Here is a 12954-nt window from a genome sequence, read left to right as displayed (position 1 = left end):
AAGGATGCTCTTGAATTCATATAATACTGTGGTTTGTTTAATAGATGAGCACCGAAGGACGGTCAGAAAGTGACAAAGGCAACTTCCTGTGAGTTTTTATTATGGCTGTCTTCCCAGATTCCTCTCTGAAAACAATGTGTTTTGAAGAGTCAGCAAAGAACTGGCTTAGTAGCCTGACTTTTATCTTGGTGCTGATAACAACCCCTTCTTGAATTCTCACCCCTGTCACACATCTCTTTACAGGAGCCACGTCTCCCTCTGCAAGCTGCTGGCACATCCACACTTGCCTGCACGGTGGTGAGTTTGAGACCTTCAGCTGTTGAGGTCTTAGCATTGCTCTAACCAGATGTTTCCAGCCCTTTCCAAGCTTGCCAGGGATAATGTGTCTGGCTATATATAAAATCATCGTCTCGCAGCCCACTCGCTAAGCAAGTAATACAATACCAGCTTTCCCCAGCAATTTGAAACTTTTCTTTAAGAAAAGGAACCAACCTTGGACTTGCTGCCAAAATATCTGTTAAAAATGACCTTGAAGAATGGCTCGGGGGGGGAGAGGGGAGGCAACAAACTTTTTTCTCTTTTCTCCTGTCGTGAAGAGCAAATGTGTGGAATAGTTGCTTAGGAAAGCCTGAGAAATATCATCAGTGATGATCCTAATGCTATCGAGACGGTCATCACTGATGCTATTATTCTATATTAACATTCACAGCCCATAAATGAAGTAAAATCCCCAGAGAACTTAAACAGTCAGTTACTATTTTGAAAGCCAGCAGTTGTCAATGATTACCGTACAGTGATACCCGAGAAGCAGTGTGATCCACCGCTTTAGAGTTTCTAAATATAAGACACTGTGGCAGCTGTTTGCAGATCTGGTAGTCATTTTTAATCATCTGTGTTTTACAGACTAAGGTTTTGTTACACCTAATACAAAAGCCTTACTTTCTCCTACAATCATTTGAGACCTTTTGCAAAAGAAGTAAGTTTTGAAGTCTCAGGAATGTAAAGTAGGTTGTCTTGTTTCTTCTGTACATAAACATACTAGGGCTTCACTGTAGCTGAGTAAAAATGTTAAGTCCTGCCCCTGCTCTCAGACTGCTCCATCTCGCTTCTCCTCTCTAAAAAGTAAAGTCTGCTGCAGTTCTGGGTCTGGGAACCAGCGCTACTTATCTCAGCAATAAGGAGCAGAACTCCAAAGACTCTCCACAAATCAGTAAACCAGCAATTGATGAACACTGCTGGAAAAATCAGGCTCCTTTCCTCTTTCTCAGATAACAGTTGCACTTGTCACCACCACAGGGGGGACTGGGCAGTGACAGAGCTTAAAATTCAAAGTATTTAATGTTCTGTTAGGTAAGGAAATGTAACAGACAAACAAACAAAACAACAAACCAAAAAAAACCCAAAACAGGGGGAACACCTTGGGATAACAAGGAAATGCATATCATAACCAGATTCTGTGAAATTATTTGAAAGCATTAGAAAGCTACAACTGTATAACTGAATTGTATCCAAGACCCACTCCAGGACACAGTACAGTGTCCAACTACAATCTGGTTAAGATGATTTTTGATTTGGCTCTTCTCAAAGAAGCAACGTGTCTTCCCTCTTTGGTGACTTTCTGTAAATTAAAAGGACAGCATTCAAACTAATCTTCAATGTTTAGAGGGGCAACAGGATTAAAAATGGGTCTCTCCTTCTTTGACTGTATTTTGCCATAATTGACTTCAAAATCTTTCTTAGTGCCATTCAAGCTTTCTAGCGTTCCACTCTTTATATCATATCCCAAAGCAGAGAGTTTTTTAATTCTGTACTGAACAATTTGTGTTGTCAATTCCAGCACCATTGGTGTCTCCCTAATCTGTGCTATGGAAATTCCTTCCTTCAGGAGGCCCTGAAGTCTTTCTTCCAAAATTGGAACAGAATAGTAGAGAAGGGCTGGGCATTTCAGCACGAGCTGTTTCAATTCTTGGTCATTGCACTTAAAGGCATTTTTGGAAAAAACCATACTCTTCTGCATTGTAGTAGGAGTAAGCTGAAAAATAAAACCTTTAAGTTTGGACAGCAGCTGTAGAACTTCCTGGTCTGTGAAATCATTCTTCTGGAGAAATTCCAAGTTCTCCTGGATTGCAGTGGAGGTGTTTAGTAAAATAAATGGATTTTGGCTCAACAGTTTCATTATCCAGATCTTCATATTTGCATCAGAACCTCCTAAACTTAAGTAACTTCTTTGTAATGTCTCTATCACATCTTTGTTTTTCTCAGCAGGGTTGTAGAAAATATTGGGTGCGCTAGTCAAGAACCTGGTGATTATATTATTCTTAAGTCCCAGCTCTTGAAAAAACAGTATATTTGCCTTCTGGTTCTCATGGTATTTAGTAGTAAAAAAAGACTCTGGAAATTGCTCTATTAATTTAATCATCTGTTTTTCATTCTGGCATACTAATTGCCACAGAGTTCTTTGAGAGTTGATCTCTGCAGGTGTACGGAGAATCGCCTCTGGGCAGCGTTCTAAAATGCTGGCTACAGAGGTCTCATCTGCTCCCATTTCCTGTAAGATAGCAGCAATTTCTTTAACATAGGCTACGTCCTGGAGAAGGACCCATTCCTTCAGTCTCCGTACTTTCTTGACGTCGACTGAGAGTTCGTAGAGACTCTGAATGGTTTTTTGGTTTTCCTCTCCTGATTTCCTATCAGTTGTGTAACTGGAATGTCCCAGAAAGCTTCTGTTTGCTGCTTCAGTCCCTGCTGATGAACAGTTCAGTCCCAGGTTGCAGTGCTGAGATCTTGTCAACAGAAGAACAAATGTACCTTTGGCACTGTGAGCCACTCCTCTCAACATTGTGGAATTCAGCCCTATGGAAAGAGAACAACTGTAAGAGAATGTTACACAAGTTACACCTCCTAATGTTCCCAGAGACATTGATTTCTGGACTAAGCTAGCAGAAGAAATTCCTCTCAATGGTATATTTCATTTTTTATTATTAGCACAAAATTCAGCTCTCATGCTAAAGCAAGAGGAAAAAAAGAGACTTTGGAAAGGTTAATGTTCTGATGGATGCCTCACTGGAGCAATGACAGGTGGAAGTGGCAGATGTTGTGTGGGGGCAGTGTTCTGTCCATATAAATGCTAGCAGTCATACAAGAAGCAAACTGTCAGCCTTTTTCCTGCAGCTGACATTTTTAATTACATTACAGCTCACTCGTACTGTATTAATGTTTAATGTAATTTAATTTGACAGTAATTCTAAACAGCTTAAATATCTTTCTTTACTCATCTGAATGTATTTGCTTAACTTCTCAAGCGCTGTTTGGAGTGTGACTTTTTCCTTCATGCATCAAAGACCACCACCACCACCCCTCCTTCAGTGGTTCTTCAGTAGCAGTTCACGGCTTAACTGCATTGTGGGATCATTCTCCTTATAGTTAGAGAAAAGAATCATTACAACCTTTATGTATGTGTTTTTCACAAGCTGAGTCTGTTAATTGGGCTCTGAAGCTCGATGTGAGCCCAAGTGAAGCAGCACACTGCTGTTTTGCAGAGGGAAGGAAGTACACTGAAATGTCTTCAGGCCTCCACTTGTCTCTTCCAGTACCGACTTTGCTACCGCTGCCCTTTCACTGCTGCCTGATTTCTCCTGGTCACTTCTGTCATTGCTGCCACCCCCAGCAGGCAGAGAGACCACACAGCAGACACGGGGTGGTTGTGGGTAACCCCCTTCCCCACCTGTGCACAACCTGACGTCCAGGTACCACCACCAGCAGGTGTGCTGCTGCCTGCTCTGCTGAAGCCAAAGGAGCTGCAGCAATCAGAGGTACCATCAAGTCTGTCTTTAACTTCCTAGGTGGTGGTTTTGTGGCAACCTTTTGGTGTGAAAGGGAGAATTGTTGCTCTGTAAAATAAAGCTCACAAACTGCTGCTGGTGGTAACATGCTTAAAGCTGCTCAGATTGAACATAATAAAAAAAAAATTACTATACTTCTAAAAGTTCCTATGTGAATATTAATTTTTTTTTTTTGAGGGGGGGAAACTATGATCATGCAGTCAAGTTTCCTACATAACAGACCATGAAGCCTATTGCAGGAATAGCTACACAAGACCCCTAGAACCTTTTTTATAGCCCACCTTTTCAAATAAATAGGTGGTTTCTTTAGAAAGCTTAAGTGATGGAGTCTATCTAGTTACCAGGCAAGGTTAAATATTTTCCAGGGTTAAAATACTTCATCTTAAGAAACTGTACCCTTGCTTTTAAGTTGATGTCTTTCAGATCCAAAATCTGGAGCCTTGTTATGCTTCTGCCTCATAAACTAACAGAGGAAGACACAAATTTCCTATATGCAAGCTTATGCTATTAACAGGAGCTGTTTGTCTGTAACTTGTGTTTTAGTATTATTTCAAATCTCTGAGACAATTCTGATTGCCTAATGAAGCTACTTGAGTCATAACCTGAAGTCTAATGATGTATTCTTCATAAAAATTGGGACTTGAGAAGTGCCATCCAGCAAGCTCTGCCACTGGAAAAGATTTTTCCCACCTGCCCAAGCACTGCAGGTGTAGGTAAGTCAGATTTTTAGTGTGCTGACCTTTCTGTGTCCAGAAAAAGTGACTGTTTCACAGGGACTGCAAACTGAAGCCTCTCCTCCACAAGGAGTGACACAACCACCCGTGTCTGAGTACTGCTACTGCATTAGTGGGTCCAGTCTGAGTAAGTGAATCTCTGGAGGGTAACATCTTTCTTCATTAATGCTTCAGCTCAGCTGGAAACTGCTAGCATAATACTGTTAAAGTGTTTGGGATGTCAGATGATACTTGTAAAGTACAAACGTGAAAAATAACTAACCATGACTTTTACTTCAATGTGTAATCCTGCTGTTAAACAAAATTGCCTTCTGAGTAATGCAGTAATTTAAAATACAGTCATTTTATCTATTATAGAGCTCTTAATAATTCTGATATAGTAAATTGTGCTCTTCCACAATCTGACATGGAAATTACGTTCACTTAAAAGAAGCTTTATGTTTTGTGAAAATGTCTGACATTATAGCCAATTTTTTTTTCTTTTTCATGAGGATCATCCATGCAGAAACAGAATACTGTAAAAGGAAGGAAAACTTCATTTTTTAATCCACATTTGCGTGGGGTACACAGGAGCCCTTGTAAAGCACTAAGCAAAATATAACATGCAAAATAAGATTAATGGATTTTGATGTCGTGATGTTCTTTAGAAACTGAGATGGTAATGGGGACTTATTTGTTGTATTTCAGAGTCCTGAGATGACAGTATCACATTTCCAAGGTATGTAACCTATTCCAAGAGTTCAGATTTCTTTTAAAGCTCCTGCCAGACTGTTCTAATATGCAGGACCCCACTACATATACTTCTGTGAGGATTGTAAATCAAATAAGAGATTAGGAAAAAAAAAAAAAAAACAAAAAACTGGCCAACTTAGGTAACACATTTGCTCTCACTGCCAGCAGCAACCTCTTATCACCTGGTGTTGTAACAGCAATAAGGAAATGAACTAATGTCTACCTGGAAGTTAACAGTGTTCCTGCTTGCTAGCATTCTCACAGTGACCTGCATCTACAGAGTAAATAGGTGTTATAAGTGTCAAGTAAATAGGTGTTATAAGTGTCACTATTTACTGAGACTCCTCTGTATATCTTCTGTAGGAAATGGTCGCTAGGATCAACCAGCTGATTCATCCCTCACTTCATTAAACATTTTTTAATTTCTGAATATGCATTTTGAGACTCAAATCTCAAATTCTTTAAAATGAACACCTCTTGCTCATGTTGAATTTTTCACAAAATAGCAACAAAATGACTACTACTGTATGCTGGTCACTACCATTCTCATTACAGCAAATTGTAGCGAGGTCTTAGTAGGCTGTAGAGAATTACATGAAACAAATAAGTGCCTAGATTGAACTCTGAATTAACCAGGAAGAGTAGGTGTCTACTTAGAGGACTGCAGTGCAGACAGGATTTGAATAGCTCATGAAGAAAGCAGGGGTAGTGATGGGTAGAAGGATGTGTGGATAAATGCATGGTAGATTCAGCACTCGCACTTCTGCACCTACAAACTGAATCCCATTTTTGCATCAGTAGTGGAAACGAGGTAAAGGAGGATTCCAAAAACATGCTAGACCAGCATAAAGCTTTCTAGAAAAAAATAAAAGAAAAAAGAAAGGGTTCTCGGATAATACAGGTGGGAAGGGACCTCAAGAGCTCGCAGTAGGGTCTGCTATGAGGTAAGACTGGTTTGCTTTGGCCGGTCAGGTCTGGAGGTCTGGAAAACCTCCATGGTTGGAGCCTCACTGCCTGTTCTACCGCCCAGGTGCTGCCAGGGGCCACAAGCTGTTCCTTGTATCCAGGAGCGGGACATTCCCTCTCCCGTGGGACTCCCCGAGGGGTGGCGGGGAGGTTTCCCGCAGCCAGCCGGGGGTCAGCGGCCGCTCCCCGCCTTTGCTGCCGCAGCCACCCGGCGAGACGGCCGCTGGCGGCCGCCTACCGCGGGGGGACCGGCGTCCGAAGGTTTCCTTCCCCCGCCGCTCAACCCCTGCGCAAACACGCGGCTTCTCCTTCCGCACCTCGCCCCGGATATCTTTAGGCTGTCGCCGACACGACACGGCCGCATCGGCCCGTCACCACACGGGAGGCCAACGAACGCCGGGCAGCCCGGCTGAAGGGCCGCGCCCCGGCTTACCCCACCGGCACGGTGCTCGGCCGGGTCGCCGCCGCCGCCGGAAGGCGCCGGTACCGCCGGTTCCGCGCCTAGCGTGAAGCGATCTGAGCCGCCGAGGCAGCGGCCGCCCCTACGCCCCCTCCCCGCTCCTGACCTGGGCCTCGCCGCCGCCGAGCGTTGCGCCACGGGCCTTGGGCCCTACCACCGGTGCCGGCCGGGAGGGAAACGGGACGGGGGATGTACCACACGGCGGCCGCGGAGGGGAGGGAGTGGTGTTAGCGAATAGTCATTAACTCTGGGTTTGCAGACCTGGGTTTTGTCATCCCGGAGGCATAAATCCAATGGTTCGTGTCCCGGTGCACGCCGCTGTCGGTCGGGGTGGCGCATGGGCTTGCACGGGGCTTTTCGTGATGCAAACTCACCTCGTGTTCTTCCACTTGTGGAAACAGAGCTTGTGCTGCCTGGAAATGGCATAAGGGGGTTGGAGTGCGGCAGCTTTCAAGAGAGATTTAGTGTGGTAAATTAAAAAAAAAAAAAAAAAAATTAAAGAAACAAAAATAATTTGAAAAATCAATCATTTTGAAGTATTATGATACCAAATAAGTGAACGCTTTAAACTTAGGCTACTTGAGTGCCTGTGTTCTGATGGGAAGCAAATTTTGCTACTGATTTGGTGAACAAAAATTGTCTTTTGCATTTATTTATCCAAAACTGAACCGAAACGGCTGTGTATGCCTTGTGCCCTGCACAGCATCACAGCCACCCAGTAGCCAAAGCCCCACGGCGCCTGACACCCAGCCTGTCAAATAACCTCAGACACTGCTACTCTTTTTGAAAGCAGTATCCTGAAAAATTTCCTCGGGGTCAAATTTGCATGAGACAACACCGATGTGATGATGGCTGGTTTGGTTTCCATCAGTATATTTTCTTCCATATGATTACTGCAGTTATTACTTGGGACCTGGGAGTCTGGATTGACAGGAAGCTGAACATGAGCCAGCAGTGTGCCCAGGTGGCCAAGAAGGCCAATGGCATCCTGGCCTGTATCAGGAACAGTGTGGCTAGCAGGTCCAAGGAAGGGATTCTGCCCCTGTACCCAGCCCTGGTGAGGCCACACCTCGAGTACTGTGTCCAGTTCTGGGCCCCTCCATTCAGGAAGGATATCGAGGTCCTGGAGCAGGTCCAGAGAATGAAGAGCAAGGAGGCTGTGAAGGGATCCAGCACAGACCCTATGAGGAGAGGCTGAGGGAGCTGGGGCTGTTCAGCTTGAAGAAGAGGCGGCTCAGAGGAGACCTCATCACTCTCTACAACTCCCTGAAAGGAGGGTGTAGCCAGGGGGGGGTTGGTCTCTTCTCCCAGGCAACTCTCAGCAAGACAAGAGGGCATGGTCTCAAGTTGTGCCAGGGGAGGTTTAGGTTGGATATTAGAAAGAATTTCTTTACAGAGAGAGTGATCAGACATTGGAATGGGCTGCCCAGGGAAGCAGTGGATTCTCCGTGTCTGGAGATATTTAAAAAGAGACTGGATGTGGCACTCAGTGCCATGGTCTGGTAACTGCAGCAGTAGTGGAGCAAGGGTTGGACTTGATGATCTCTGAGGTCCCTTCCAACCCAGCCAATTCTATGATTCTGTGATACAGAATAAAAGAAATCAGATATGTAGTAGTTTGATTTAGTGTTTTGCTGGTGTCTCAGAAGTTAAAAAAGCTCCAGGGGTTAGAATCGCCTTCTACCTTTTTTTTTTTTTTTTTTTTTTTTTCCCCCCCCAGCTGTTTCTACTTTGTTTCTCTTCTCAGCTTAGGGTAACAAATCAGTAGAAGCTGATTTTTCAACTAGAAGGATATTTCTAGGCATGTTAGGATTTTTAAAGCTAACTCTGGGTCTGCACGATCACATCCTTCAGAGAGTGAAAATCACTGCTGTTGTCTATAGGAACACTTCTTTAGTCAGCTAAATTTTTGATACTCTGCCATAGACCTATGAAACAAGATCTAGTGAGAAAGAGAAGTGCAATAGAAAGAAACTGCTCTATGAACTCAGTTCAGGCTTGGTCTCCTACCTAATTGCTGGTTCAAAGCCAGTTTTAACAGTGCTTGTGAATGTAAACCACAGACAACAAGGTTAAAACACGTACCTGAAAAACACTTCTAGTTTGTAATACACAATGTGTTGTATAATTGCTGCTTCATGTTTCCTTTTTGTCATTTTGTACCTTCATGTTATCTTTTTTTGCCTTCTAACTGCACCCCACTCTCCATTTCTGCCATCCTGGTCTGGGCTAAATTATTAACGTTCTTTAAAGAAGTTATTCACAAGAGAACACAGAAGTGAGGTATCCTTGTACCAGTTCCTGGATTAAGCGTGATTCTATTTTCTTTTTCTACTAACTTGGAGAATTTCTTCCCTTGAGATTTGACATTTTAATTAATATATTCTTGATCTTTCTTACACTTCTAAATCATGAATGCACCATCTAGCATGGAAGGCAGGGCTAAAGCCTAGTGGTGTTTTGACATAATGATATGCTAATGATATAATACAGTTGTTATTTAGCCTGTAGCAACAAACAGCTTAGGGATTGATGGTTTACATGGTTACAATTTGGTTATGAAACTGTAAGCACAAGTGAGGCAGGACTGCTTCCACCTCAGTATTCCCATGAGAGCAAATCTGGACACTGGACCTTATTCAGGGCCATCTTCAGTGTCACAGCCTTGCCAGGAGCTAGCAGGAAATATAAGGAGTACAAAAAAAAAAAAAACACAAAAAAAAAAGAGTACAAAAAAAGCACTTTAAAAGTTTGAAGTAAAAACTAGATTGTGAGGGGAATTTCCTTGAAAAAAACCCAAGGAATCTACCTTCTTCAATGTGCTCAAAAAAGTACACAGTTAAAAGGAGTTTGACGTAGAGTGGTCATTAAATCTCATTGCTGAGATTTCTTTTTCTCTTAAGAATAAAAAGAAAAAACAAGCAATGAGAAATGTACTTTATATTAACTGAGAAAGTAATGCCAAACTTTACCATCACCCTTCATCTTCAGGGTTGTGTTGCAGCAAGGGTATATGACAGGATCCTCTCTGTTTTTCTTGGACCAGAATATGTGGAATATAATGGAGCTATGGAATGTTCCATGCATGACATAGTAATAATTGAAAAATTTGGAGTAATTCATGCTATTGTTCAAGTCAATGCTTTAGAAAAGGTGGGGCTCCACACCTTATAGAAAGAAATTGTGTATAAAACCAGGTAGACAAGGATTCTTATCAAGGCTGGGGCTTCTGCTGCTAGCATGCTTTGATCATAATGACATTTTTTAATGAAGTCATTCAACGTAAGGAAAGAAGAGAGTCAAGGGAAACATGGGGCATGTGACTTTTTGTTGACTTTACAAAGTCTGTATATCTTAACAGGAAGAGCATTTTAATAGACAAAGCAACTACAATTTTTAGATTTAAAGTACTGTCCTGCTCTGGAGTTCCAGAAGTCAGGAAAGGTCAGGATTGATGATGTGAGTCCTCCACATTTTACTTGAGAGCCATTATGTTTAATGAGACCTCTCTTGCTGTTGCTACCCCCTTGCTTATGAATACTCTGGAAGTTGTATATTTGAGCTACAGACCAGAGGTGGAGGTTTGTTTTCAGATCTGCACCTAGAGCTGCTCTGTTAGGTCTCAAAATTGCTCTGCTGAGTCCTATCTGTGTCAAGCCTCATTCAAAGTTGGCCATGCCCGGTGGCCAGCACAGAGAAGGTATGGGGAAGCCTGCCGTGTCGGTAGCACAAAGACGCTGCTTAGAGCTCTGTAATTAAAAGAAGAGACATCAAATAGACAACCATTTGCTAATAATGGCTTTTCCAACAGTGCGAGAGAGACCATTTTAGCTCATTTTGCTGCTTAGTACCCGCTCGAAAACGCGTTCTCCTTTCAGCATCTCCCGCAGCAGGAGTGTGGGAGCCCGAGCCAGATCTACCTCTTGCTCAGCGGTTCTGTTCTCGCTTTTTCCACCGTCTCAGGGCTGCGGCGGGCAAAACCACCTCCCTTTTTTGTCAGCAGCAGTACGCACCTTAACCACGAGAGAGGAGGCGCCCTCCCTCCCTTTCTCCCTCCCTCCTCGGGCTTGGTGGGCAGAGAGGGAAACCCAAGGACCAAAGCGGGGTTTGGGCAGTAGGTACGCCCCGGCGCGCCCGGGCTGGAGGCGAAAGAGGGGGGCGGGAGGGGGGGGGGGAGGGTTGGGCTCCCTACGCACACGTTACATAACCGGCCCGCCTCTGCCCCGCGGGACGGGGTGCGGTGGGATCGGCCGTGCCGGGCCGTGCCCGCGGCTGAGGTCGGAGCCCTCCCACCCCCGCTGCCTCCGGTTCTGCTGGGGCGAGAGGAGGTGGCGGTGGGGGGCGTGTGGCACTAGGTGTGCGTTGGTGTCCGTGTGTGCTGGGAGGGGGTGTCGGGGGTGTCGGTGTCACTGAGCGGATCGGTGCCGCTGCGCATGCGCAGCTCCAGGCTGGATATATAACAGGGTCAGCGGGCGCGCGCGGGCTGCCGCACGCTCTCAAAACCCCCACGGCACCAGCGCGTGCGCCCCTCCTGACAGGACCCGGCGCCACGAGCCTCCTCGGAGCCCCGTGCTCATCCGGGTCCCGTCGCCCGGGAGAGGGGGTTTGAGGGGGAGGAGCCGTGGTCTCCGCCCCCGGTGCCCCTTCCCACCGGTGACTGTCACCTCTCAGCACCCCTCACTCCCTACCCCCCCACCCCCAATCCCCCGCGCGAGGGTTTGGCTGCTGAGCTCGCACACCTCTCCCGCTCCCTTCCCCGTTCGATTCCCGGTCCCTTGCTCCCTTCCCTGTTCAATCCCAACACCCCCCGCCGCCGGTAGTAAACACACTTCAGAAACGTGAGGGCCGGCGGTCACGTGGGCCGGGGCCCGGCCAATCGGCGGCGAGGGGCGGGGCGGGGCTCCCGGCGGCGCCCCGGTGCCCGGCGCAGAGTCACAGGGCGAGCGGCGAGGCGGCGGCCGCGGGCTGGCACGAGGCGCGCGCGCGCGGCCGGTCACCGACGGCCGCTGCTTCCCGCGGGCAAGAGGAGAGGGAAGCTCCGCACCGACCCCCCCCCGGATCCCGCGCTCCGTCCTTTCGCCTCCGCTTTTCCCCCCGGCGTGGGGGCTCCGCGGGGTGATGCGTCCCCGCCCGGCGGCCGCCCCCGTCGTCTCCGCCGGGTCTTAGAGCCGCTCCAGGTGGACTCCGCGCCGCTCAACTCCCTTCCCTCTTCCTTCCCCCCAGCCCCGCCGCCTCTCCACCCGGGGCGGCGGCCCTTGCTCGCTCGGGCGCCGAACATCGGCGCCGGGCCATGAGCGGCCCTGCGGGCGGCGGCGGTTCCCGCTGAGCGCCCGCGCCCCCGGCCCGGCCCGACGGCGGCTGCGGCATGGGGGTGAACGCCGTGCACTGGTTCCGCAAGGGGCTGCGGCTCCACGACAACCCGGCCCTGCGGGAGTGCATCCAAGGCGCCGACACGGTCCGCTGCGTCTACATCCTGGACCCATGGTTCGCCGGTTCCTCCAACGTGGGCATCAACAGGTGGCGGTGAGTGCGGGGCGGTGGCGGGGGGCGGCCGGCGGGGGCCCTAATCCCCGCGTTATGTATGCGGTCACGCTGCCTCCCCGCCATACCCTCCCCTCGGAGCCCGATTGGGCCGCTGCCAGCGCCGGCTTCCTTCGACTGCCCGCCTGCCCTCCCTCCCTCCCCGGCGCTCCGCCGGCGGTGTTACATAGCCACCCCTTGCGCCGCCCCGGGCTGCGGCTGCCGCGGCCGGGAGGAAGGGGGAAGAAGCGGGGGAAGCCTGTGGCGGAGTACGGGCCCGGGCGGTCCGTGGTTTGCTGAGGAAGTGGAAGGGAAGCTTAGGTGGGCGGGCGGGTGGCGGGAGTGCCGCGGAATCACCGCTGCCGCGGTCGGTGGTTCAGTTCCCCAGTACGGGCGCGGTGCCCACCCACGTTGAGACTTGGAGCGGGGTCTGCGGCGGCTGAGAACCCCGGGAGGAGCAGCTCTGAGGGCTTGCTGCACCTCTGGGCAGCCAGAAACCCCGCGGCGGCACAGGGTGACCCCATCCTGGGGGAAGGAGAGGAAAGAAGGCAGCCCCCTGTTAAACTGCTCGATTGGTTCAAAAGTAATTTCTCGGGATGTTTTTCCTGCAGGAAAGGGTACATGGTGTCCCTTTGCGGAGCCTGCAGATATGTTCCTGCGCCTTCAAGCCGGGTGTAGTCCTACCTAATACAAAAATTAG

The 12954-nt window shown here is 47.9% G+C and overlaps 2 protein-coding genes across 4 annotated transcripts in view; one reads left to right on the top strand and one right to left on the bottom strand.

Moving 5' to 3' along the window:
- Positions 1 to 860: 860 nt before the first annotated feature.
- Positions 861 to 10824, bottom strand: MTERF2 (mitochondrial transcription termination factor 2). Of its 3 annotated transcripts, XM_030466729.1 has the most exons (3): positions 10748 to 10824; positions 6996 to 7147; positions 861 to 2853 (listed from the first exon to the last, which is right to left on the bottom strand). In XM_030466729.1, exon 3 carries the CDS (start codon positions 2837 to 2839, stop codon positions 1646 to 1648), a length of 1194 nt encoding a protein of 397 aa, XP_030322589.1. In that variant the 5' UTR covers positions 2840 to 2853; positions 6996 to 7147; positions 10748 to 10824; the 3' UTR covers positions 861 to 1645. The 3 variants fall into 3 exon arrangements, with proteins under 3 accessions (XP_030322589.1, XP_030322596.1, XP_030322602.1); XM_030466736.1 differs by lacking the exons at positions 6996 to 7147; positions 10748 to 10824 and adding an exon at positions 6708 to 6729; XM_030466742.1 differs by lacking the exons at positions 6996 to 7147; positions 10748 to 10824 and adding an exon at positions 6592 to 6698.
- Positions 10825 to 12027: 1203 nt separating this feature from the next.
- CRY1 (cryptochrome circadian regulator 1) overlaps positions 12028 to 12954 on the top strand; it is a 37947-nt gene continuing 37020 nt past the window's right edge. The window contains exon 1 of the mRNA XM_030444701.1: positions 12028 to 12257. Coding sequence (XP_030300561.1) covers positions 12100 to 12257 — 158 coding nt within the window. The 5' untranslated portion in view covers positions 12028 to 12099. The remainder of the gene's footprint in view (positions 12258 to 12954) is intronic.

Source organism: Calypte anna, chromosome 1 (genome assembly GCF_003957555.1).
Source record: "Calypte anna isolate BGI_N300 chromosome 1, bCalAnn1_v1.p, whole genome shotgun sequence".
NCBI classification, from domain to species: domain Eukaryota; kingdom Metazoa; phylum Chordata; class Aves; order Apodiformes; family Trochilidae; genus Calypte; species Calypte anna.
This window is presented reverse-complemented; position numbering and strand designations above follow the sequence as displayed.

Bases quoted from the DNA above. Each gene is read 5' to 3' on its own strand.
- MTERF2 (XM_030466729.1), bottom strand. From the start codon at position 2,839: ATGTTGAGAGGAGTGGCTCACAGTGCCAAAGGTACATTTGTTCTTCTG.